The sequence below is a fragment of the Pituophis catenifer genome, unplaced genomic scaffold, assembly GCF_029215685.1.
Source record: "Pituophis catenifer annectens isolate HBS135680 unplaced genomic scaffold, rPitCat1.0.hap2 SCAF_1, whole genome shotgun sequence".
NCBI classification, from domain to species: Eukaryota; Metazoa; Chordata; class Lepidosauria; order Squamata; family Colubridae; genus Pituophis; species Pituophis catenifer.
The window spans coordinates 214,611,421-214,637,514 of NW_027256881.1; the positions used below are offsets into that span (position 1 = coordinate 214,611,421).

Here is a 26,094-nt window from a genome sequence, read left to right on the forward strand (position 1 = left end):
AGTCCTACGATATATCAGCATAACATTTTAAGAATTGTATCTCTCAGATATGATGCTATCTAATGTTGGTTCAACAGAAGAGTAAAATATCTGATAATTTTTTTTTAATAAGGCTCATTTGGAGTTTTGACTCTGATTAACTAAAATCTTGAATTACTTGTTAGTGCCACTACTAGTATGTATTAAGAAATTTAACGAATTATATTTGAAAATTCTCAATTCTCTTACGCAAGAAGACAAATAATCAAAACATTATTTATGTAAATGTCAAGACAGGATGCTCCTTTCCCAATATAGGAATGGCTGCCAATATGTGTTAGAAAATATTGATCTACATAATTTAATAATTTAAATCATTTAAAAGAAATAAATGAAACAAAGAAGTAAAAGATAAAATAAAAGAAGTAAAGGAAGGAGAATGAAAACAAGGAAAACAAGAGAAGGAAAAAGGAGGACAGGGAAAGGTGACAGTGGTGGCATTGGTGGTGGGCGCAACAAGTGACAGTGGTGGCAGTTGCAACTGAGCGGTAGCAAAGCCCAGGGACACAACTGGCAGTGGAGATAGCAGTGGCAGCATCTGCAACTGAAGGTGCTTAGAGTAGAGAAGGAGGAGAAGGAAAAGGAAAAGCAAAGTTAAAAGAACATTAAATAATCAAAGGGAGGAGCAGAAAAAGGAGAAGGAATGGAATCAAAACGTAATTGAGACATACAGCATGATGCCTGAGAATAGCAGTGACCACATTGGTGCAATGGAATATGAAATAGCAATGCAACATGTCAAAATAGTAACAACCAAATTTTGCACAGAAGTAAAGGAAAGAGGAATAGAAGGACCATTTACACTTTTACATTAACAAATTGTTTTATTTCAACACTAGCCATAAGAGGAAATTAGCTACTAGTCACAAGAGGGAGCAGAATATTCACTTTTAAGCATAATTTCAGCATTAACCTCAAGAGTGATTGTTAAAAAAATTAAAACCCTACATACAATTTTTTTAAAAAAATATTTTAATGAAATTTTTAAATATTGTAAAATTTTTAAGTTTTTGAATTTTTTGAATTTTTAAAGAAATTAAAGAAAAGAAGAACCCAATGATTAAAAATTAGACCATTTTTTTTGTCATAAAATTAAATTCCTTCATAAAACTATTTTAATTATTTTTTTTAATTTTTAAAAAATTAAATTTCTAAATCTTTAAGATTTTTAAAATTAAAAAGAAGGTACCCAAACACTATTAAATTAGACCAATTAGGCAAAAGTAGAAATACTGCTAAAAAAAAAAAGACCCTGACTTGTAACTACTACGAGCAAGAATTCACTATTTTTCTATACTCTTTTACAATAACTGCAAGCTAAGAGCCTTCTTTTCCCTTTTATTCTTTTTTGCTTCTTCCTTTTGTGGATTACAAACTATATCCTGAAGGTGATCTGTGGATTACAAACTATATTTTGAAGGTGATCTGATTTGTCTTTGATGTGTTAGGTTTAAAGTTTACTTCAGCACTATCCAGAAGAGGGAGCAAAAGACTAACATTCAAGTGTTATTTCAACATTAACCACAAGAGGAAGTAATGACCATTTTTTAAAAAAACCAAAAGGGATATGATTTTTTTTAAAAAAAAAAATAAAACCCTACATAAACCAAATTTTAAAAGAAATAAGACATTGGAACTATTGTGACATTTGCAAGAAAAATAACAGTCATGGAAAAAAACATATTTATTAAAAAAAAAAGACTAACGTTGTGATTTGCAAAATATGTGCCATGTATGTATTCTTGCCAATAGAAGACACAAATTATATCTCTAACAAATGTAAACCAAATGAATTACTCGAGGAAAAAGTAAAGGATCTAGAGGTAAGTCTAGCCTCTCTGAGATTCAAACAGCAAAATGAGAAACTCCAGCTAAAGGAAGATTATAAACTGAACATATTAAAGAACTAACAACTATCAGAAAAAATGAATCTTTAGAGATAGATTGATGGCAAAATGGCACTCAAAAAAAAGTCTAACCAATGTCCCTGCAGTCCAGCCTAGTTCAGTCCAGCCCTGCTGGAGCTGAACAATCAATTTCATCTCCTCCCCCTAGAAGATAATGTGCACATATTTGGTGAAGGAACATCATCAAGCATACTACTGACAGGTAGAAAGGGGCTTTCTCACCCAAGGAAAAAATGGTGTGAGTTAGTGATAGGAGACTTATTTCTCAGAGGAATGGAATTAGCAATCTGCAGACCAGACCATCTATCAAGGGAGATATGCTGTCTTCCAGGAGCAAAGATCAAAGATGTGTCTGAGAGGCTTACTAAAATAATTAAACCCACAGATTATTGTTCCTTTCTTCTCTTTCATGTGGGGTTTTCATGCTTTGTTACAACAAAGCATGAAAACAATATTAAGATACTATGAGCAGCTGACATGAAAGCCAAAGAGACAGGAGGTGGGGCTTTCATCTGTATTTCTAATAGAAGGTCAACATCTAATTAGGGAACAAAGGATTTTAGGAGTAAACCACTGGCTTAAATAATCATGCCATTAAGAGAACTTTGGATTTCTAGACCATGGTTTATATTACCTACATGAAAGGCTTCTGGAAGGGAATGGGCTACACCTCACAAGAACAAGGAAAAATGTTCAGAAAACAACTGGCTCAGCTTTTCCAAAACGCTTTAAACTGGAAGGGGAGGGAGACCAATTTTTAGGACCAAATTCCAAGCACAAACCTCAAGAAATCCAATCAAACAATTACTGTATTTTTCGGAGTATAAGACGCACCTTCCCCCCCCCCCAAAAAAGAGGGTGAAAATCTGGGTGTGTCTTATACTCCGAATGTAGCCCCACCCAGCTTCTCAAACTGAGTTTTCAGAGGCTGAAAAAGGCATCAGAAATGAAGCTTCAGAAAAGAAGCCTCTAAACAGAACTTTAGAAAAAAAGCCCCCAAACAGACCTTCAGAAAAAAAGCTCCCAAACAGAACTTCAGAGGCTTTTTTTCTGAAGCTCTGTTTCGGAGGCTTTCAGAGGCAGAAAAGAAAGTTTTTTCTGAAACAAAGTTTCAGAAGTTTCAGAGGCAGAAAAAAAGCAAAAAAAAAAAAAAAAAGCAAGGCCCAGAGCTCCCAACCAAGGAACCTGTTGCTAAAATTCACCTCTGGGAACAGCTGATTGGGGGTATTCCGGGAGGCCGATCCAGCTGTCAATCAGCTTTTTTCTTATTTTCCTCCCCAAAAACTAAGGTGGGTCTTATATTCCGAAAAATACGGTAGGTAAGGAGTGGTGAAAAGGAAGGAGAACTCAGATATAAAACAAAAGAAGTTGGAAGCAAATGCAAATTCAGTCAAGGTTTCAGATATCTATACATCAATGCTCTAAGTATAAGGAACAAACAGGGCAAACTTGATGCTAGTATATGAGAGCAGGTTCAACATTGGTGCCATTACCAAATCTTGGTGGATGAAATCCAAGACTGGAATATACTGCTAATAGGCTTTAAATTATTCAAAAGAAACAAAGCTAACAAAAGAGGAAGTAGAGTTGCATTATTTGCAGCAAATAACTACACTTCTTCAGAAATGCACAAAACCATGGCTGAAAACTTTCTTGAATGGATTTGGATTAATATAAAAGGAAAAAGGAATAACATTGCTATAGGTATATACTACAAACCACCCAATGAAGCAGAGGAAGTAGATGAATTTTTTGCTAATCAGTTAGCTAATGTGTTTGGAAAACACATCACAGTACTAATGGGGGACTGTAACTACCCTGACATCATCTGGGAGACAAACGCTGCACCAAGAGGGATATCAAACTGGTTCTTAAAGAACCTAGCAGACAACTTTGTCACCCAAAAGGTAGAGGAGGGAATTAGAGGTCAGCTATACTAGACTTAATATTTCATTATTAACCACAATGAACTGATAGAGGGGGTTGAAGTTGTTGGATTGTGTCACACTGGAATTTGACCTAATGCAGGCACAAATAATTCAACAATGTAGTGTCTTAGACATCCAGAAAGCCAATTTCAGCAAACTTAGAACTTAAAGTTTAGGAAAGAGTTTAGGAAGAATTTCATGGATAGAAATCCTAAAGAGGAAAACAACTCAAGATCCTGTGAAAAATGAGACTATAAAAGCCCAGTCTAACACAATACCACAGAGAAGAAAAACAAGAGCCCTCCACCATCAAATGAAACCAATAAGGTTACATAAAGAACTCTCTGGTAAACTGGGAGACAAAAAGGATAAGTAAATCAATGGAAAAAGGAACACATAACTTCAAAAAGAATGTCAACAAATAGCCAAAGGACAAAGTCAGGAAAGCTAAGGTCAAAGTCAGGAAAGCTAAGGCTTAGAATGAACTAAAACTTGAAACAAATGCCAAAAGTAATAATAAAATGTTTCACAAATGATTTAGACAAGGGGATAGAAGGGAAACTCATCAAATTTGCAGGTGATACCAAGCTGAGGGAATAGCCAACACTTTAAAAGATAGACTCAGACTTGAACACTGAGCCGTATCTAACAAAATGCAATTCGGTGGTAAGAAAAGTAAGGTCTTATACTTAAGCAAGAAAAGAAAAGTCAAGGGCACAGGTTTAAAATAGGTGATACCTGCTTAACAGTAGTGACTATGAGAGAGAGCTAGGTATCCTAATGGACAACTACCTAAGTATAAGCCAGCAGTGTGTATAACTATCAAAAAAAGCTAATGCAGTCAAAAGATGCATCAACAGAGGGATATTATCAAGACCACATGAAATGATAGTACCATTTATATTCCACTGGTAAGACCACACTTGGAATGCTATGTCCAGTTCAGTTACAATGATAGAAAAAGGATGCTTATACTGTAGAAAGTGTGCAGAGAAGAGCAACAAAGATGACAAGATTAAACCATACAACGATCAGTTGCGGGAACTACCAGTAGCTAGTTTATATCTAGTCTATCAAAAAGGCAGGACCAGGGGTTACATATTAGCAGTCTTCTAGTACTTGAGGGCCTGCCAAAGATAAGAGGGGGTCAGGCAGGACAAGAAGTAATTGGGGGAAGATCATGAAAGAGTGACCCAACTTAGAACTAAGGAAGAATTTCCTGACAGTGAGAACAATTAATCAGTGGAATAGCTTGTCCCCAGCAGTTATGGGTGGTCCATCACTGGAGGTTTTTAAGAAGAGATTGAACAACTATATGTCCAGAATGGTATAGAGTCTCTGTTTGAGCAAGGGGTTGAACTAGAAGACATCCAAGGTCCCTTCCAATCCTGCTGTTCTACGTTATTCTATATATTCTTCTTGTAGAATCATTTTGGAAATGCTTTCATAATTCATTACTGTTTAGATCCTGTGCTAGTTATTTGACTAGTACTTGTACAACAGTTATAGCAACAAATCCATCTTTTCTTTTTAAAGTAGTGTTAGCACAATGCTGTATTACAAATGTTCTATCAAAATTTGCCTTTTTATTGAATTTATTAAACTTTAATTTTAATGATTAAATTATGATAACATGATTAATGATTAATAAAAATAAAAAACTTAATTCTTAATTAAGAAAAACAATATGATATGAAGATTATTTGTGTGCCTGTGTTTAATGTAGTTACTTTCTTTTCTTCCTTTCCCCATCCCCAACTTCCAGATACACATGTTTGCCTACCAGGTCAATTTAAGTGCACCAAGAATCAGAAATGTATCCCAATAAATCTCATGTGTAATGGACAAGATAATTGTGGTGATGAAGAAGATGAAAGAGATTGTCGTAAGTCATTTTCTTAAATATGTAAAAATTCAGAAATCTTCTCAAACATAACAGTCATGGCACATAAGAAAACATTGGTTATAAAACAGAAAGCTAAAGATGATTCCAGCAAACATAGATATTTTGCACAGACATATATAGATGGTAGCTCAGACCCATAGGATACTTTTTTGCTGGGGAGAGGAAAGTTTGAGGGACCGTCATGTAGTAGTGTAGGACGGAGCTGGAGTGATTAAAGAATGCTGGTGGATGATTTTTCTAGAGCCCTCCCTAAACTATTTTGATGTTTCCAATGGCTTTGGCTAGCTGACATTTATGTTGACCCCTGGGCACTGGCCTATTGAAATCTCTGTGCTGCACTTCTGAATTAGAGTCTTTGTTACCCAAGCAGCCACCTATGACTGTAATCTTTTTGTCCACTTAGGATGGGAAGGTTGTTATGGGATAATGGGATGGATAGTAGAGCTGCCACAGAATCTGCACACCATTCAAGCTGCTGAGTGCCTGAATTCAGGAATGATCAGATGGGGTATCTGCTGTTTTTATGAAGGATTAGAGTGGCTATAATTGTTTCTGTAGGTTGATTGTGGGGCGTGGTGAGAACAGTGAATGTGTGAATGAATGAGAGTTGAGAGTGTTTTGTCTTGGGAGGGGAGAACAAGGAATGGGAGGAAACTGGAGGAAAAGGCAGGTAAAAATATTGCAATATTGCAAACAAGGATAGGTATGGTGGAAATCTGAGGGTGACCTTTCCTAGGCATTCTGAGACTGCTACTTAAAGAGTAGTCCAATGTCCAGGCCTCAGTATTCTATTCCACATTGGGTTATCAAAAGCTTGGGGGCCTTGGGCTCCTGATGTTGCTTCTGAATATCAGTTTGGCTTGCAGTAAATCTTCACATGGAGATGTCTACATGGATAAAACAGCCAAAGTAATATGTATAATTGAGACCTGGAAAGGTCCAGAAGAAGGAAATATACTTAGCCAAATTTGGGGTCGAAAATGCACCTTCCCAATTTAGAAGTTTTACATTAGCTAAGGACCCAAGAAAGTGAGGAGGGATGGTTGTTCATTCATAAATTGCTGAGGGCTCTCAGTGGCCCTGTGCTGTAGATAACTGAATGTGAAAACCTCTAGATGAAGATAGGCTATAGAAACAGTTAGGATTACTGTTGCTATCTCACTCTCCCTGCTGCAGAACATCATCCCTGCTTGTCAGCCCTTCAATTAGATCAAAGTACAAAACAGATTCCACAGGAAGACTAGAACTGTACTTTATTGTGATAGGCTAGATCAGGGGTGTCAATCTCATCACGGGCCATATCAGGATTTTGTTTGCCCTTGGGGGCTGGGGTGGGTGTGGCTGGTCATTGCGGCTGACTAGGTGGGCGGGGATGGGGTTGGCTGGGGTTAGGGCTATATAGGCTGGTCCCTTGCTGTCTCTGGGATGGCCCTGTGGGACAACTCTGGACCTAGGGTGGGCCGGATATGGCCCACTGGCCGCTATTTTGCTACCAAATGTCATTGAACAGGGGGCAGATCAGGAGTTCATGGTCTATATACAGTAGCAGCTACACACCTGTCCCAAGTCATCAAGGGACCAATGCATACTAGTGTTTGCAGTTTGGACATGGTTTTTGTCCTGGGGCAGCTGTGATCAATTTACTTTTGAGTAACCATGTATAAGAGTAAGTTTAGGGTAGCGGTTAAGGCACTAGGCTAGAAACCAAGAGGCTGTAACTCCTAGCCCTGCCTTAGGCACAAAGCCATCTGGGCGACCTTGGGCCAATCACTTTGTTTCTACCCTAGGAGAGAATGGCAATTTCAAAAGAAGAAAAACCTTGCTATGAAAATAGGGACTAGTCCAGGCAGTCACCCTAAGTCAAAAACTGACTGAAAGGCACAAAAAAGTATATCAGTTAATAATAGATTTAAATTCACTAGAAAAGGACGTATTAATGTTTCCTTATATTAATCAAGTGTAATATATTTTTTTAAAGTACTCTATCTTGCAATAAAGTATATTGCTGAATATACCTTGATAAATTTTGAAGTAATAGTTTATTTTCAGTAGCTGAATTAAAAAGGCATTCAAAAAGATATATAGAATTTAAAAACTCTTGTTTTTATTGACTGATCATCTTAATTGATTTTACACGTCTTCCTTCTTTTGTTTTAAAGCGGAAAACAGCTGTTCTCCTGATCATTTTCAATGTAAAACCACAAAGCACTGTATTTCTAAACTCTGGGTGTGTGATGAGGATCCAGACTGTGCTGATGGCTCTGATGAAGCAAATTGTGGTGAGTTCTGTAAACAATTTAATTTTCCCTATGTTTTTCTTATTTATTCAAAATTGGTATATTTAGAAAGGTAACATTATTGGCTATCAACCTGAAGAATCATTTTACTTATAATGTCTTATAACGTTTATTTATCTAATTTATATAGCCACCCATCAATCAGAAATTGATTGTTGATTGATGATGACCCATAGATTGATTCTTACCTGAATAACAAAATTATTATTCAGTTGGAAGGGACCTTAGAGGACTTATTTTGCCTTTAACAATTTGTCCCTAACTTCAAATTTTCCAACTGTGCACTGTAACTGAATTCATGCACCTTGCTGTTGATCATTTGCTTCTTCTCCTTACTTTTGCTAACAGTAGAGTATCAGATTATAATGTAATACTGTAATGATGTTAATACATTAAACATTCTGTTATTTACATTCTGTCAAATAGATTTATAAATTCCATTAAAAATTGAGGATGACACATGTTGCTGTATTATTTCTTAGTGCATTTCAATGCCAAAATAGATTGTTTTATCTAGGAGTTTTAATGGACCAAAATTGATTTATTCCAAAATTTACCTAAATTATACTGATGCAAGCCAGAAATTTAGTTTATTTAGCAAAAGATTCAATCCAAAATTTATTCTTTCTCTTTCTTTCTCTCTCTCCCCTTCCCCTTATAAAGTTTGCATTGTACTGTGGTTCTTTATTTAGTACTTTATTACTATTGAAATGTGGCTTAAAATGTGATAACTGGTAATTTGCAATGCACTTTTTTTTATTTCTAGTCATGCATACCTAGAAGTATGTTAACAAAAATAGTATAATTTTTTGTGACAGATAAAAAGACATGTGGCCCTCATGAATACCAATGCAAGAATAGCAACTGCATTCCAGATCACTGGCGATGTGACAGTCAAAATGATTGTGGTGACAATTCTGATGAAGAAAACTGCAGTAAGTAATGGCATAGGACTGTAAATTTGTAAATCATTCTACAAAAAAGAGAAAAACACTGTTTTAGTCTCTATTTCTGCCATTTTTAAAAGACATTTATTTTACTTTAATGGTTAATAATATTAAAGATCAAATCTGCTGACTAGTTTTTCTATTTTAATAATTTATTTTTTCTTAAAATGTTCTAGCCTCATTAAAATATTATGAGGACTTAAATAATTCCCAATTTTATAATAATTTCATGAAAGATTACAATTCAAAACATAAAAACTAATATAAATTAAAAAGAAATAAGAATAAAAATAAAAAAATGGAAAGTGCAGAAGACATATACCGTATTTTTCGGAGTATAAGATGTATCTTCCCCCCCCTAAAAGAGGGGATACACCGAATGTAGCCCTACCCACCTGCTGGCCCCCAGAAAATGGGGCGCGCAGAGGCGGCAATAAGCTATGGCAATCCCTGCAGCCTGAAACAGCTGATCTTTGGGAGCCCGATCCAACCAACAATCAGATGCTAATCAGGCTGTCCTGAAGCTGAAGCTGAAATGGGCTGTTTGCTGCAAGGAGGCAAATTGCTAGGAGACACAGGCAGATTTTTTTCTTGTTTTCCTCCCAAAAAAAGGTAGTTGTGTCTTATAGTCTGGAGCATCTTATACTCTGAAAAATACAGTATATAAAATTTCCCCCCTCATCATAAGAGTAAATAATTTTAATAACTTATCACCTTCTTTTAAAATAAATTCTCTCTTCTTCCCATATCTCCTCTCTTAACTATAAACAAAATCTTAAAACCTCATCATTCAATCCTACTTAGCAAAAGTCCATTAAAGGAATACATGTGGGCAGTCTCACAATCTCTCCTTTCTTCAAAGAATTTTGCAAGCCATAATCCAGCATCGGTTTGGCAATCTCCATTGTAAATGCCATCCCTGCTCCTTTGGAGATATTTTGCTTGCTATGTCTTCACTGGAAATCCTAGTACTTAAGTCAATTCCTAATGTCATTTTAATCTAAAATAGCAAAAATAGTTAAAGAGGTAATTTCTAAATATATTAATGTATTTTTTTTGCTAATATACTAAAACAGATTATTATTAAAATTGCAGGCTAGAACCCATTTCATCATACCTATACATAAATGAGCTGTACTATACAACAATTCTTGCCACATTTTAAAAAGCCTATAAATTATCAGAATATTTTCCAATATTCTTCCAACTTTATCAAAAAGTTCCTTATCAAAACCTTTTGTGTTATGACTAAAGAAATCCTGCCTTTTTTTAAATTGCTAATTAGTTAGAGAGACATCAAGCAGTACAGGAATAAATTAGCAATTTTTTTCAGTGGAGTAAGTAGAAACTCTCAAGGACCTGTGTGGAGACCAGTGCTTTTCATTTTGATCAATTATCCTGATTTAGGAGTAAACAGTGATCTGCAATACTTTGCAGAGGATACCAAACAATTCAACCAACAAAAATGAAAGTGAAAAATTGGGTGAATGGTCAATCAAATGGCAAATGCAATGTTGTTTAAAGAAGTATAAATACATGTACTGTGGGGGATGAGGTGGGCTAATTCAAATATCAATTGATATGGTTTAAAGTACCTAGAGTTTATGTTACAATTAGGGTCATAGTGAATTGTTCAGTGAAAATGACACAACATGGTGTAGCAGTTAGGAACAAGGAAAATTTCACAGTAGAGGCCATTAGGAATTGGGCTGAAGTTTTTTTTTTTTTTTTTTAAATCCAACATTGCAACCTTATATCAAACTATGGTTAAAGTAATTCACTGTTACTTTAATAATTGGATAGTGTTTATTATTGTGGTGCTATAACATTTTATTTTTTTGTAAAACAGGATTTTATTGCAGAAAGAAATGAAATAATAAAAAATAACTGAGGTGTCTTGATACCTTCAGATTATTGCTTGTAAGGCATTTTCTTCCTGATTTTGGCATCCCAAGTCATTTTTGTATTTCAGCTATACTGGGAATAAATTCCAGTTTTCCTTTTCCTAATTATAATTATATGCAGAGGAACATAATAGGTAAGGTGTTCAACTTAGACACCATTGATTCAGGTGTTCCCACATGAATATAAATTTCAGGCGATGATTTGAAATAAACATTTTTCAGACCAATTCACCTCACATGGAGTAGCAGGGACGAATTAGTGGAAAACCCATGATTCTCTAAGAATTGTGTTCAGCCCCTTTTCTTTCTGCTTTTAAGAAGTAAGAATTTTAATTCACTTCACGTTAAAATATGGCAGGACTGTCAAACTCACATTGTCACAGTGTCATCACGTGACATATCGGGACTTTTTTCCCCTTCACTAAACCAGACATGGATTTGGCCAGTGCATGACACATCCGGCCCACGGGCCATGAATTTGACAGCCCTGAAGTATGGCATCTATGAACCTGTAGAAAGTGATCAGGAGAAGTTTTTCTTCCTCTTTTAAAACACTAGGACCAGGAGCTATTAATCTGATTAGAGAACGATTTAAAGCAGGCAAAAGAAAGCAATTATTTGCCCTGAATACATATATAATCTGTAGAATTCAATCATAAAAGGTGATGATGGCCATTAATTTCTTGGCTTTAAAAGGTGATAGGATAATTAAGGGGAAACAAATTTATCAAAGACTAACAGTTTTGAAAACTCAGTGAGATTTCTGAGTTGGGAAGACTAAGCAGCAAATATCAGTTGTAGAGGAACAAGAGTGGAAGCAGAGTATTTATTTCTATATTTTATTTATATCCAACTGTTCAATCAGAAGTTCAAGGCAGCCTGCATAGCACCTCAGCTTCCTATTTCTCCTTTCATCATTTATATTTCAGTAACAAGCACGTAGTATTTTCCTGTTTAAGAACTGAGAGAAACAAGCAGTTGAAAAGATTAGACTTTAGAAAATTTTTCTTTTTTCAGAACCACAAACATGCACTCAGAAGGATTTTCACTGCTCAAATGGAGACTGCATGTCTGCAAGATTCTGGTGTGATGGTGATTATGACTGTGCAGATGGTTCAGATGAGGTAAAGTAGTATTTGGTTGTAATTTTCCAAATCATCTATTTTGTTACTTACTGAAGGTACATCATGAGGAATCAGGTAGTAATAACAGTGCAAGAAATCAAGAGGGAAGACACCTGGAAAATACCATCTGCAAAGTATAAAATACTACAATATGCATTACTTTGAGCAGTTTGTTTAGGAAAATCACAATAACAAGTTTTTGAACTTTAAAAATCAATTATTATAAATTGGCAATTAATTGAGAAGGATGAACCCTGAATAAAATTATTTCTTATTGTTGGAGCAGAGAGAATAATGGCCAATAGATAATAAATCAAAAACCATCATGTGTACTGACATCCATTCCATACAATAACTGTGGAGAAAATGTAGCCTTTGATGACATGCTCCATCATGATACCTGGATAATGGATGAGTAGTGTGAATTAAGCCTTCTCTGTGGGGGCACCTACACTTTGGAACAAAATACCCCCTGGAATACGAATAATCCCAGATCTTCGCACTTTCCGACGTGCCCTGAAGACCTTTCTGTTTCAAAAAGCAGGGCTAGCATAAACATCTAAATTCTATGCCAAGCTCTTAGCAGATACACCAAGTTGACTCAATTTATTATTTACTGTTTATAAAAAAAAAAAATTATATGTATATGAAATCTTAATCTGTTCACCGCCCTGAGTCCTTCGGGAGAAGGGCGGTATAGAAATTCAATAAATAAATAAATAAATAAATAAATTACAGTTTACTTTTGACCTTAATCCACCATTGTTTTCTTCTTATTTATATCCATTTTCTTTATTTTTTCCTCTATCATTTACTAGATTTTTTGCAGATTTTTTCCTCCCCAGTACACTTATCAGGAAGTACATTAGTGAAATACAGATAATCTCTCCTTTCATCATATTTCTCTTATTCATTTGGAAATAAGGCTACCTATCTTTTTGCTTGGACAGAGTACAAAAAAGGAGATGTATAATTCCTATTTTTCTTTTCTCTCAATTATTCCTTTTTGCCTTTTAAAATGCAGTCTTTTCCTCCTCCAAGCATCGAGAAATCAAAGCGCAGCCTCTTCACTTACTGCCACAAGGCCATTCTGTATATCAGCACAACAAAAGAAACCATAATATCTTTTTAGGCAATTCATTAAATAAATGGTTTTTTTTTAATTTATTTATAAGTAATTGATCCAGTGAGAAAGTGATGGGTTGTAATGGTCTCTAGACCCTTCATTGCCAAGAAATAGAGCCAGAATGAGAAGAGATAACTTCAGATTACAAATGCTGTGTCATCATTTTGGGACCTTAAAGAATACTTTTTAGCCTAAAATTGTTTTAGAAAATGTAGGCAATTTATTGTTCTTTTGTTTATCAAATTTCTACACTGCCAATCTCACCTAAATAACTCTGAGCAGTTTACAAATAAATATATTTATGACCAAATAAATTTGATATTGCCCAAAGAAGAAGGAGGAGGGAGGGGGGAGAGGAGGAAAGAGGAGGAGGAGGAACAACCTTCTTTAGCTATGACAACCCTTTAACATAAAAATTCCTAATTGATGAGAAATGTCAGCAGTTCCAGAACTTGACCTGTAGACAATACATTTCAGAATTTTGAGAATATATTCTGAACAATGTAGGACGTAGATCTATTTATTTTTGGTTTGTGTCACATTGTGTCATGTTCACATGTCTTTCCCAGTACAACAAGAAATAGATCTACCTCCCACACTGGCTGCTTTGGAAAAGTAAGAGACCTGTTGTGATCAAGTAGTAAATGTTGTAAGAAAATGCTAATAGATATGATTCAGTTGAAATTAACATGTCCTTCATCTAAAGAAACAACAGTTTAAGATTTAACTCTATAAGAATTGAGGGTAAATGTATTTCCACTACCCAAAATGTTATATGTAATACAATATCTTATATTGCTCTTGTTGCTCTCTGCTTGGAGAAAAGGCAGAATGTTTTTTAAAAAATAAAGAGCAAAATATATGTAATTATGCTAGTCTATTTTAACAGATGAATACAGTTATCTTTATAACTGTTAAACTATTGACACTTGTGAGACTTCCTATTGCAGTTGTAAATTGTAAAATAAAAGAATTCTCAAATGGATTAAGGTCAGTTTTTACTTGAAATACATTTGATTGCTATTATATTAATTAAATTAGTTGCACTGTTTTTATATCAGAGATATTGTGATTCTGACTGCTTAAAAGACCAGTTTCAGTGCTCCAATGGTCATTGCATAGCAGCAAAATGGAAATGTGATGGATATGATGACTGCATCCTGGGAGAGGATGAGAAGAATTGTGATTCAGGTAAATGTTTACCCATTTTAATGATAGGAATACTTAGGATATTATGTGGAAAATAATATTATATTTCTTTCTGAATATATGTCCAAAATTAAATGACCATAAATTTAAGAAAGCACTCTCTGGAAACTTTAGATAGTGGGGGAATGCCTTTGCTTGGTTATTAAGTGGTATACAAATCTAGTATCATGCTATATATCACATATATATGTATGTATGTATGTATGTATGTATGTATGTATGTATGTATATTATCTGAGCGTGCATTACCTTGCCATTCTCTTCCAAGCCTACATTAAAGCCTTTCCGTTGACATACAAAAACTAATATGCTTTGGGAATTAAAAAAATTGCTGCATCATCTTTTTTGATATCGGAATGGAACTTTTGGCTCCTATCCTTGGAGTGCCTGCTTCTCTGCCAGGGTCCCACCTCTGCGCATTAACCTCTAGCTTTTCTCCTTGGCTGGCCCGACCCCATTCATTTGCCCTGGCCAATGGGCCTCGGCCCCTCCATCCCACGCGCTTTGGTGCAGTCCATTCACTGAAACACAGTTTGTCACAGGCTTTTGGCCGCCTGGGACAGTTAGCCACCAGCCAATCAGCTAGCTGCCAATGCTGGCAGCCAGAAGCCATGGTGCAATCGATCGCAGGGGTGGGGGGGATTGGGGGAGGTGCTGCAGCCAAACAGCATCAGCCACTTGTTAGGAGAAGGAAGGGGAGGGGTGGAAACTCCCCTGTACCTGATCATGCCTCCCTGATAATGAACAGGAAGGGAAGAGCGGGGAGGGGGGGCAGTAAGTAAGCCGGATTCATCCAAAGGAGTTTTAGTTTTGGGGGGTATCCTAGCCTTAGAAGGAGAGAGGGAAGGAGAAAGGGAAGGGAGAGAGATAGAGAGAAGAGAGAGAAAGAAAGAGATAGAACGGAGAAGGGAGACAAGAAAGAAAAGAAAGAAAGAAAAGGGAGAGAAAGAAAAGAAAGAAAGAAAGAAAGAAAGAAAGAAAGAAAGAAAGAAAGAAAGAAAGAAAGAAAGAAAGAAAGAAGAAGGAAAGAAAGAAAGAGGGGAGAAAGAAAGAAAGAAAAAGAAAGAAAAAAAGAAAGGAAGGAAGGAAGGAGGGAGGGAAAAAGGAGAGGAAGGAAGGACCACAAACTCTGGCACTAGACGCAGCTTCAGAGAATGCTTTGAAACAGCACAGCAATCCAGGGCTAGAAGGGATGTCGGAGGTCATCTAGTCCAACCCCCAACTCCAGCAGGAGACCTTATATGATCTGGGTTATTCTGGTGCCTTTAATAGAGAGGAAAATTCACAGAAAAGGGAAGGAGTTTACTAGGCAAGGCTGCCATGCAGAGGAAGGCAGAGAGTCCTCATCTCAATTTACGACAACAATTGAGCCCAAATTTTTGGTTGCTAAGCAAGAGCATTGTTAAGGTGAGTTTCGATGCATTTTCCTCAATCTATCCTCCAACAGTGGATGTCAATCACTGTGGACCAGATTGAGAATTTGAGAGCAAAGGATTACCGGTGATTGACACATTCGTAAAGGAAGGATCAATTGCACCATGGCTTCTGGCTGCCAGCATTGGCAGCTAGCCGATTGGCTAGTGGCTAGCTGTCCCGGGTGGCCAAAAGCCCAGGATGAACTGTGTTTCAGTGAATGGGCAGCGCTGAAAGGTGTGGAATGGAGGAGCCATGGCCCATTGGCCAGGGTAAATGCATGGGGGAGGGCCAGCCAAGGAGAAAAGCTAGAGGTTAATGCTCGGAGGTGGGATCATGGCAGAGAATCAGATGCTGCCAAGGGTAGGAGCCGAAAAGTCCTAGACCCTTTGATATGTATACCATTGCAAGCAAAGCTCTTGGAAATTTTGTTGCTGGTAGTGCTACAGTGGACAGTGCTGCCCTTCTCAGCCGGGGCATCTCTGTATAACTTGGGTGGGATATATAGTCCTCATGATTGCATTTTTATTCAGACACTTAATTGTTTGCTGGATTTATATCCCATCTTTGCTCCAAGAGCATAAGAGCACTCCCCCTTTCAGTATTTCTCCATGGTCACAAAACAATGAAGAAGTTTGGGTTAAGAAAGTGTAAGCCTTCATCACTGATGGGGAATCTAAGTTTATCTAATCCTAGTTTGGTACCTTGACTACTATAACACCATGTATGTTTTCTTTACACTTTCATCTTAATGTTGTAGTTTATTCTGTCATGAGCACTTTTAAAATCAATATGTTTATTACATATATACGAGTAATTTGCATACTTGTAACCAATTTCAACATTTTTCTTTGATTTTGTTTTGTTTTTGACATTTATTTGGGTTTGTTTTAATTGATATACCAATGTAAAATATGGATTAATTCCCAAGGAAACTTTTTCGTATTATACAATCTCTCAAAGGTAAGAAGGAGCCTTTCAATATAATCTACTGAAACAAATAATATTAAAATGAAGTAATTAGAAAAGCATTGCATAATAAATATAATACAAAGCATAATTTAATATGGTCTATAAAACATCAGAACATGATATAAAACAATAAATACAATATTAAAGACTCCTTCAAGTGAGAAAGTGGTAAACAAATTAAGCCTCACTTGAACTGTGATTCAGGTTTTTGAAAGTGGCTTGAATTATTACCTTTATACAATAGGGATTCAATAACATGAGATTTGCAGTTGCCATGTCCATTTGATCTCTCACAGATCATCCTGCCAAAAAGAACAGAACCAAGTATTTTCACCATGTGCTGAATATTTTTGAGACAACCAAAGTTACCAAAAGGGATAATTTTCTTCTTGTGCATATAAGTGCACAACTTTTTCTAGGATGGGGATCACATTTCTCTTTTAATTCCTTCCCAAAAGTCGGTGGACCAAGACAAAGAAGTAGTCAAGACTGGAAAAATTAAATATATTAAAAGCTGAGATCTTTCTTGAATTCAGCTCAGCTTCCAATGATTCTTCTATTCATGAAAGCAGCTTGACCTCTTTTTATGTGAAAATAAAATAAAAAATTGTGTAACTGCTTTAAGTGTTGCATTAACTTTAGTGAGTTAAAATCTTAGTGAAGCTGCATGTGTTCTAAAATTCTTAGAAATTGGTTTTGTATAAACACAGCCTTAATATGGAAACATGTCATAATACACTCACATAGAATTGTAGCATTAGCTTTTGGGAATCAAAATAGATACAATATATTTTGGGACCTCAAAATTAATATTCTTTTGACTTTGTTTTTTTTTAATTTAGAGTCTTGGTTTTTCGATTTTATTCCATTCAGGAGAAAATAAATGTGTTGTGTTGAGACATGAACTGACCTGCAATTATTTTTTTAATCATTACTGAGAAATCTTTAAAACACTAGCAATTTATATAATTTTGATTGGTTCTATAGTATCCTTCCCTAACCTTGGTGATTTTCTGATACATTGGGCTACCTTTCCCATCATCTCAGTAAGCTTGTGTAATGGCTAAGCCAACTTGGAATTACAAAGTTCAATAATAGTTTGAAGAAACATATTATAATACTTTATTGACTACAGATGAAAACAGTTCAAACATACTGTCTGAGTAATATGCTTTATTTTTCTTCAATGTTCAAAGAATGAGATTTGCACTGTGTGCAGTTTTGAAAGTTAAATAAATCTGTATAAAATGATAGAAATTTGATCTCTTCTGAAATATTGATTTCCCTAAAACCACTTATAAATGTATACAATAACAGAAATCATTTACAAACAGTATTTGTGACTACATTTTTACCATTCTATTGTTAAAGTGATGATATGAGGACAAAAATAAAAATATTATCACTTGCCCAAATTCTTCACCACATTCTGTACATCATAGATTTTTGAAGATAAAGTAAACCCAAATATGGTATTTATTATCTGAAATTATGTTACTGTATTTCATCTGCCTGTTCTCAATGTTATATCTTAAATAGAATCTCCAACCTGCTCTTCAAGTGAATATATCTGTGCCAATGGAGGCTGTATCTCAGCGTCTTTTAGATGCAATGGAGAATATGATTGTCCTGATGGTTCCGATGAAGTAAGACAGTAAATATTTTAATCTGATCTAATGCTTTCTTTTACAAGTTTATAAACTTGAATTTAAAATAACAATCCTGTGGAATAGCTATTAACTCAGAAATTTATCCAGAAAACATGGATCCAATAGTTAGTAAAATTCTGTAGTTAGTAAAATAATGAGCATTAATGTTTTCATTGATATGAAGAACAGTTGTGTTCTTTTGATGATAGTCTCCAATTCTAAAATACTGTATATTAAAGATACACTTGGCTAATTGTTTTTAAAGGCTTTTAAATCCTTTTTTTACCATACAAAATTAGTTGCCTGGGTTGCAAATTTAATTTTTGTTATAACTATATAAATCCTTTCTCATTTTTATCGTTATTTTTTTTAAAAAATATTTATACTGAAATAATTTCATTTTTCATTGTTGTTTTCAGTTACATGATTTTGTTTTCCCCAAATAATGCATTAATAAATAAACAAAGAACAGTTTATAGAACTATGTAGCTAACTGTTTTGTGAATAGGAATCAGTGGGCATTATCTCAGTGGTGCATGAGAATTGCACTATATAAGCTTAATTATAACCCCCTGGATTTTCCTTAAAGATAGCCTAATCTTCAAAATGTATTTATTGAGAGTATATGGAGATGTGGGCAAGATGAAAATGAATAAGGTATGTTTATTGCCAAGGAGCTTTTGAAAATTGATTATTATTTACAGATGAAAATTGTGAATGTAATATTTTATATTCTGTGATGACCATAGTCTTATCAATAAAAAATACCAATGATTAAATGATTAAATTGGTTTTGCTGAATTCTAGTTGGTCCAGTTATACTTCTGTTACTTGATTAGTAATACTCACTGCTACATATGAATATATGTTTATACAGATGCACTGTGTAACAGAATGTAAAGAAGATCAATTTCAATGTAAAAATAAAGCATACTGTATACCTATCAGATGGCTTTGTGATGGAATTCAAGATTGTGTGGATAGCAGTGATGAACTAAATTGTGACAGAGGTGAGATTATCCCCCCCCCCCTCTTTTCCTGGCTATATTTATAGTTAGTTATTTGCTGAATGTATATCCCATCTTTTGTCTAACTCAGGTTAGATGGGAATTTCCCATCATTTTTTTTCTCCTACAACTCTGTGAAAAAGTGACTGGCACAAAGCTACCCAGCAATATTTTCTATAGCTGTTGATACACTTGATTTTCTCTAGTCCAAATACAACATATTAACCACTACATGTTTGTTCATCTTCTGGGCCAGTTGATTTGATGGGAGGGGATCTCCAATAGAAAATGCTTGCTTCTGAGTCCCTCATGCTACACCCACCCCTTTTGAATCCACTTCAGATTTTCAAATTAGTGTACAAGAAGGCATTTCATCATAATGTTAATCAAAGACCTAGTTTCATAGTTATATACATTTTTACCTGCATTTGGTTTTTAAAGTGCATGTGAAAGAACACATCCTATTTTATCTAGCACAGGTTAGTTTAATTGCAAGTAAGCTGCTTGTCATCTGTTCCTAACGTGAAAGACATTATGAACTGATTATTTGAATTTTCTCTGAAAAGCAGACAAATATAAAGTATGTACAGAAAATGTTGTGCAAGTAAGAGTGAATTTGTATTCAATGTAGATTATTCATTAATCTGATTGCGTTAATACAAATATAAATGATGCATTTGCATTATTTATGCATGCTTCATTTAATAAAGGAAACTGGTTTAGGATTTTTACTGTAATAGCTAACAAGATTTAATATTTTTGATCTAAAAATGAAATATTTTTTTTCAAAAATATATTTCTATAGGTGTCTAGATGGAATGTATTGCTGATTATGTTAATTTCAACTGACAAATTATAGAAAGAGCATGTATTTTTCATTTTAGCATTTCTGTAGCCAGACACTATAAATAGCAATATCAAAGCAGTACATTAATGTGCCTGATATTAGGAGTAATGAAAATAAAAGGCTTTATATTAATGTAGCACTCCAACAGTAACAGATCTGTGCTGAACACATTATTAAGACAAAATTTTAGAAATGCAGTAAAATACATTTACTGCAAATTTGAAATGTTCAGATTCAGAATAAAATTTATATGAAGGAAAGTTTTATTGTATTGGCCCTTTCCCAAGTTTTGAAGAACAAATTAATTCTATAAATGTATAGAATCAGTTTTTTTATAAAGAAGAAATGCTTCATTTAGCATAGGTAAATCTTCTATGCTATATTCAATTTTATGTTTATGGCTTTCCATATATGCTTGCTTTTTCCTTTTTCTCTTTCTCTTCTACTCCTTTATATTTGCCTCTTGTCAAAAAGTTAATAGTTTTGTTCCAAATGTTGTAGAATTTTGCAGTGGAACATGAACATGTATTAGCATAGAACTGTAAATAATAAAAAATTGGTAATTTCATGAAATTTTGGCCACTACATTTTAATGTATGGAGAGCCAATTTGGTCAAGTGGTTAAGGCACCAGGTTAGAAACGAGGAAACTATGAGTTCTAGTCCCGCATTAGACATGAAAGCTGACTGGGAGACTTTGGGCCGGTCACTTTCTCTCAGCCCAACCCACCTCACAAGGTTGTTATTATAGGGAGAATAGGAGGAGAAAGACGTGTTGGATATATTGAGTTATTTATAAAACTAATAAAGATGAGATAAATTAAATAACCCCGTTATTGAGTTCTATGCCATCAACATCTTTAAAGGAAGAGATGTGTACTGCCTTGCTGAACCTTTATTTATGGTTGAATTGCATAAATAAAAAAATTGGAAACTTCTGTTTTGATTTTTTTTTTTTTTTTTTTTGCAGAAGATAGAGGTATAATAGAAAGGGAAGGTAAGAAGAAAAGGACTCACTTTACAGTTGCAGTTTGCTAATAAATGTTAGATTGGCCACAACCCATTGCTTAACAATGATTCATAAGTACAGATCATATGATGCCTTCTATCTATTAGCCCTCATATATTTAGAGCAGGGGTTCCCAACCCCGATCTGTGAACCGGCACCAGTCCACAGCATGCCAACAATTGGTCCACACAAACAAGTGAAGCCCCATCCTCAGGATGCAAGCAATATGCTAAACTACATCCCCTCCAGTCCATGGAAAAACCTTTCTCCACAGAACCGGTCCTTGGTGCCCAAAACATTGGGGGCCACTGATTTAAAGGATCCTTGGTAGATGTAATTTTTAGGAAAAATATATTGTTCAAAGTAGAAACAGGCAAAGGATTGATCTTAATATGTATTATCTGCCCATTAGCTTACCTGCTAGTATCTATTATAGGAATGCTTGCCATTTCCTAATTTTATTACTCTTAATGGTAATTACTTCCACTGACAGAAATTAAGCAAAGTTTTGGAGCAGTGAACAAATAAATGTTATTCTGTTTTCTTTTAATTCAAAATGTGTTTTTAAAATGCAATAAGGTGAATATCTATATTTGTGAGGCTTTAAAAAAATGTACCAAGTTTTACAATTCAACTACAATCAACTACAACCACTACCAGCAGGCTAACAGCAACTGTGGATCAATGACTAATTTCATGTATTTGATTATATTTTTCCCCTTAGCAATATTTTCTTGGTAAATTTACATATCTACAAGAAGTTACTTGTATCAGGAGGTTTAGGGAGAAAATCAGCTAAAAATTGCATTTTCCTTTGATCAAATTTCCTTTCATGTCAAGTAATGTAAAATTTATATTGCTTATAGCAGATGGCAATGAAAAGGTAAAAAGGAAATAGATAAGATGTCTTGTATTCGGAAAGTGAAGATAGCTAAGAGTTTTGGAATGCACAATCAAATTTATAGTTTCATCAAATTATTCAGGAGGGGGGAGCGGACCTGGCAGGTATCATGGAGACCTGGTTGGGCCATGAGGGGGGAGTTCCCCTCATCAGGCTTCCGTGCATTTCATCAGCCGAGAGCTCAGGGCAGGGGCGGGGGGGTGGCGGTCATTCTAAAAGAAGGTCTTGATCCGAGGGAGACCACTGTACCTCAGATAGCCGGATGTGAGTCCCTTTTTGTGAAGTGGGGTTGTGGGGTGCAGATGGGTCTGTTGATCACGTACCTGGCTCCCTGCCACATGGCAACGACCCTGCCCGAACTCCTCAATGTTTTAGCCGAGGTGGCGGCTGATACCCCCAGACTTGTGGTCATGGGGGATTTCAACCTGCCATCCATCAGTGAAACATCTGAGGTAGCTCGGGAGTTCATGGCTTCCATGACGGCCATGGACCTGACCCAAGTAATTCACGGCCCTACTCATATGGGGGGACACACTCTGGACTTAGTTTTTATCTTTGGTCAGTGGTTGAGTGGCCTTGATATAGACGCCTAGAGAGCGGTTGGAGGGCCAGTCGTTCCGAGTCTGACTTGACACTGGTAAGGTCTCATATTAAGACCTACCTAGTGGCGATAAAAGCGGCGAAATCTAGCTATTTTGCCGCTCTTATCGCGTCATCAGATAACCGCCCAGCCGCCCTGTTTAGGGTGACCCGCTCCCTCCTCCATCTGGGAGTGCGGGAGGACCCCTTGCAGGGCCGAGCTGAGGATTTTGTACAGTATCTGGATGATAAAATAACTCAGATTCGGGAAGACTTGGCCGCCGACCGGGTTAGTTCAGACGAGATGACTGAGGCAGGCCTTGAGAGTGTTATCTGGGAGGAGTTCGATCCTGTGGCTCCCGAGGACGTGGACAGGATCTTGGGACGGCTGAACGCAACCACATGTTTATTGGACCCGTGTCCCTCCTGGTTGGTGCTGGCTCTCCGGGAGGTTACACGAGGCTGGCTCCAGAGGATTATTAACGCTTCTTTGAGTGAGGGTGTCCTGCCGGCCGCCTTGAAAGAGGCGGTGGTGAGGCCTCTCCTCAAGAAGCCATCCCTGGATCCGGCTGTTTTGGCTAACTATCGTCCAGTCTCCAACCTTCGCTTTATTGCGAAGGTTGTTGTGAGTGTGGTGGCGCGACAGCTTCCCCAGTACCTGGATGAAGCTGTCTATCTGGATCCGCTCCAGTCCGGCTTCAGACCTGGGTACAGCACAGAAACGGCATTGGTCGCATTGGTGGATGATCTCTGGAGGGCCCGGGATAGGGGTTCTTCCTCTATCCTGGTCCTATTAGACCTCTCAGCGGCTTTTGATACCATCGACCATGGTATCATGTTGCGCCGGCTGGAGGGATTGGGAGTGGGGGGCACCGTTTTGCGGTGGTTCTCCTCCTATCTCTCCGACCGGTCGCAATCCGTGTTGACAGGGGGGCAGCGGTCGACCCCAAGGCGCCTTGTTTGTGGGGTGCCACAAGGGTCGGTCCTCTCGCCCCTCCTGTTCAACATTTATGTTAAGCCGCTGGGTGAGATCATCCGTGGTTTTGGGGTGGAGTTCCATCAGTACGCTAATGATACTCAGCTGTACATTTCCACCCCAGACCATCCCAATGATGCCTTGGAAGTGATGTCCCAGTGCCTGGAGGCCGTGCGGGTCTGGATGGGGAGAAACAGGCTTCGACTCAACCCTTCCAAGACCGAGTGGCTGTGGCTGCCGGCGTCCCGGTATAGCCAGCTGACGCCACCGCTGGTTATTGGGGGCGAATCATTGGCCCCCACGGAGAGGGCCCGCAACTTGGGTGTCCTCCTGGATGCGCAGCTGTCTTTAGAAGGGCATATGACAGCCGTGGCCAGGGGGGCTTTTTGTCAGGTTCGCCTGATACGCCAGTTGCGCCCCTTTCTGGACCGGGACTCCCTACGCACGGTCACTCAAGCACTCGTCACTTCTCGTCTGGACTATTGTAACGCTCTCTACATGGGGCTCCCCTTGGGGTACACCCGGAGGCTCCAACTGGTGCAGAATGCGGCTGCATGGGGGATTATGGGAGCGACGGGGCGCTCCCATGTGACTCCTCTCCTGCGCGAGCTGCATTGGCTTCCGGTGGACTTCCGGGTGCACTTCAAGGTGTTGGTGATCACCTTTAAAGCGCTCCATGGCTTAGGGCCAGGGTACTTACGGGACCGCCTTCTGCCACCAATAGCCTCCCACCGGCCGGTTCGCTCCCACAGAGAGGGCCTCCTCAGGGTGCCATCGGCCAGACAATGCCGGCTGATGACCCCCAGGAGGAGAGCCTTCTCTGTGGTGGCACCTACCCTATGGAACAATCTACCCCCAGAGATACGAGTGATCTCCGACCTTCGGATTTTTCGTCGGGCCCTAAAAACTTATTTTTTTCAGTTAGCCGGTCTGTCTTGATTTTAGGATTAGTTTTAATATTTTAATATTGATTTTAATTGACAAGTTTTAAATTATGGGCCAAATTTATAAATTATTTTAACTTTATTTTTTAACTGTGATGTTTGTATAGATGTTTTTATCTTGGCTGTTCACCGCCCTGAGTCCGAAAGGAGAAGGGCAGTATAGAAATTTGAATAATAAATAAATAATAAATAAATAAATTTAGTAAATAGCTATTTTCTGATAATAGGAAGGACCTCTATGTCATGGTGGAAGAGGGATTGACCTGTTTGTCCTAGTATTATTTTCCCAATGAAAGTCCTCAAAGCGATTGTCTCTATCATTAGAAAAAAAATGGAAGTATTCAGGCTGCAGGGATAAAAGACTGTTTGGTACTGGTTGCTGGTGAATTTGGTTGAAAGAGTACATGAGCATACGTGTCCTGATTGTTAGCTTCTTATTTTCCCATAAACATCTGTTTTCCACTGGAGAAGGATCTACTACTACTCTTCATTATCAGTCTTAAATTTCTATTTCTAGCAGCTATTTGAGACAAGATATAAAAACATGGAAATCTACCATGTGGTATCTTGTGGTATCCCAACATATATAAACTTAAAAATAAATATTCATAAGATGTACATATTTTAGTTTTGCTATTTTGTATTTTTAGGGAGGAACATATGTAGAGCTGATGAATTCCTTTGCAACAATTCACTCTGTAAACTCTATTTTTGGCTTTGTGATGGAGAAGATGATTGTGGAGATAACTCAGATGAATTTCCAGAAATATGTCGTAAGTTTGTGGTCCGCAGCCCACAAAAGCATAAGCAATGAAATATTCAATTAATCACAAATTCTCTGTAGTTGTGTTTTTCCTCTTCGGTGCTGCTCTTGTTTTCCTTTGTCTTTGATTTGTATGAGAAGAAAAATTATATCTTGAAATTACATACATGTTGTATACGTTACATTTGAAGTAGGCAACATTTTGTGAAGATCCTCAATATGTTCAGAGAGTTTCTCTTTATGACTCATGAGGAACAGAATCGAAAGCTTTCCAGCATATTTTCTCTTATCTAGTAGAAATTATTTACATTCAATTAAAAGTGATATTAAGGAGAAGTAGATCTAACAATTTAATTACATTTTTGCTGTTTGATGAAAGCAAATAAATATGTAAAAGATATATTCTCTGCTGAATAATGCACATTTTGGATTTTTTCACAGTAAATTTTCCATGCCCTCCAACCAGGCCATACCGATGCAGAAATAATCACGTTTGTTTGAGACATGAGCAGATATGTAATGGGATTGATGACTGTGGTGATGATTCAGATGAAGATCACTGTGGTAAATAATCTTAGTTTTACAAACAGGAAAGAAACAGTCTTTTTTTGGGGGGGGGGTCCTTACTTGTCTTAATAACTGAGTCTA

The 26,094-nt window shown here is 36.8% G+C and overlaps 1 protein-coding gene across 1 annotated transcript in view; it reads left to right on the forward strand.

The window, feature by feature from the left end:
- Positions 1–26,094, forward strand: part of LRP1B (LDL receptor related protein 1B) — a 989,801-nt gene that overhangs the window by 909,331 nt on the left and 54,376 nt on the right. The window contains exons 65-73 of the mRNA XM_070957016.1: positions 5,640–5,759; positions 7,940–8,059; positions 8,896–9,012; positions 11,946–12,052; positions 14,240–14,369; positions 18,312–18,418; positions 19,299–19,431; positions 25,334–25,456; positions 25,888–26,010. Of these exons, the coding sequence (XP_070813117.1) occupies positions 5,640–5,759; positions 7,940–8,059; positions 8,896–9,012; positions 11,946–12,052; positions 14,240–14,369; positions 18,312–18,418; positions 19,299–19,431; positions 25,334–25,456; positions 25,888–26,010 (1,080 nt within the window). The remainder of the gene's footprint in view (positions 1–5,639; positions 5,760–7,939; positions 8,060–8,895; positions 9,013–11,945; positions 12,053–14,239; positions 14,370–18,311; positions 18,419–19,298; positions 19,432–25,333; positions 25,457–25,887; positions 26,011–26,094) is intronic.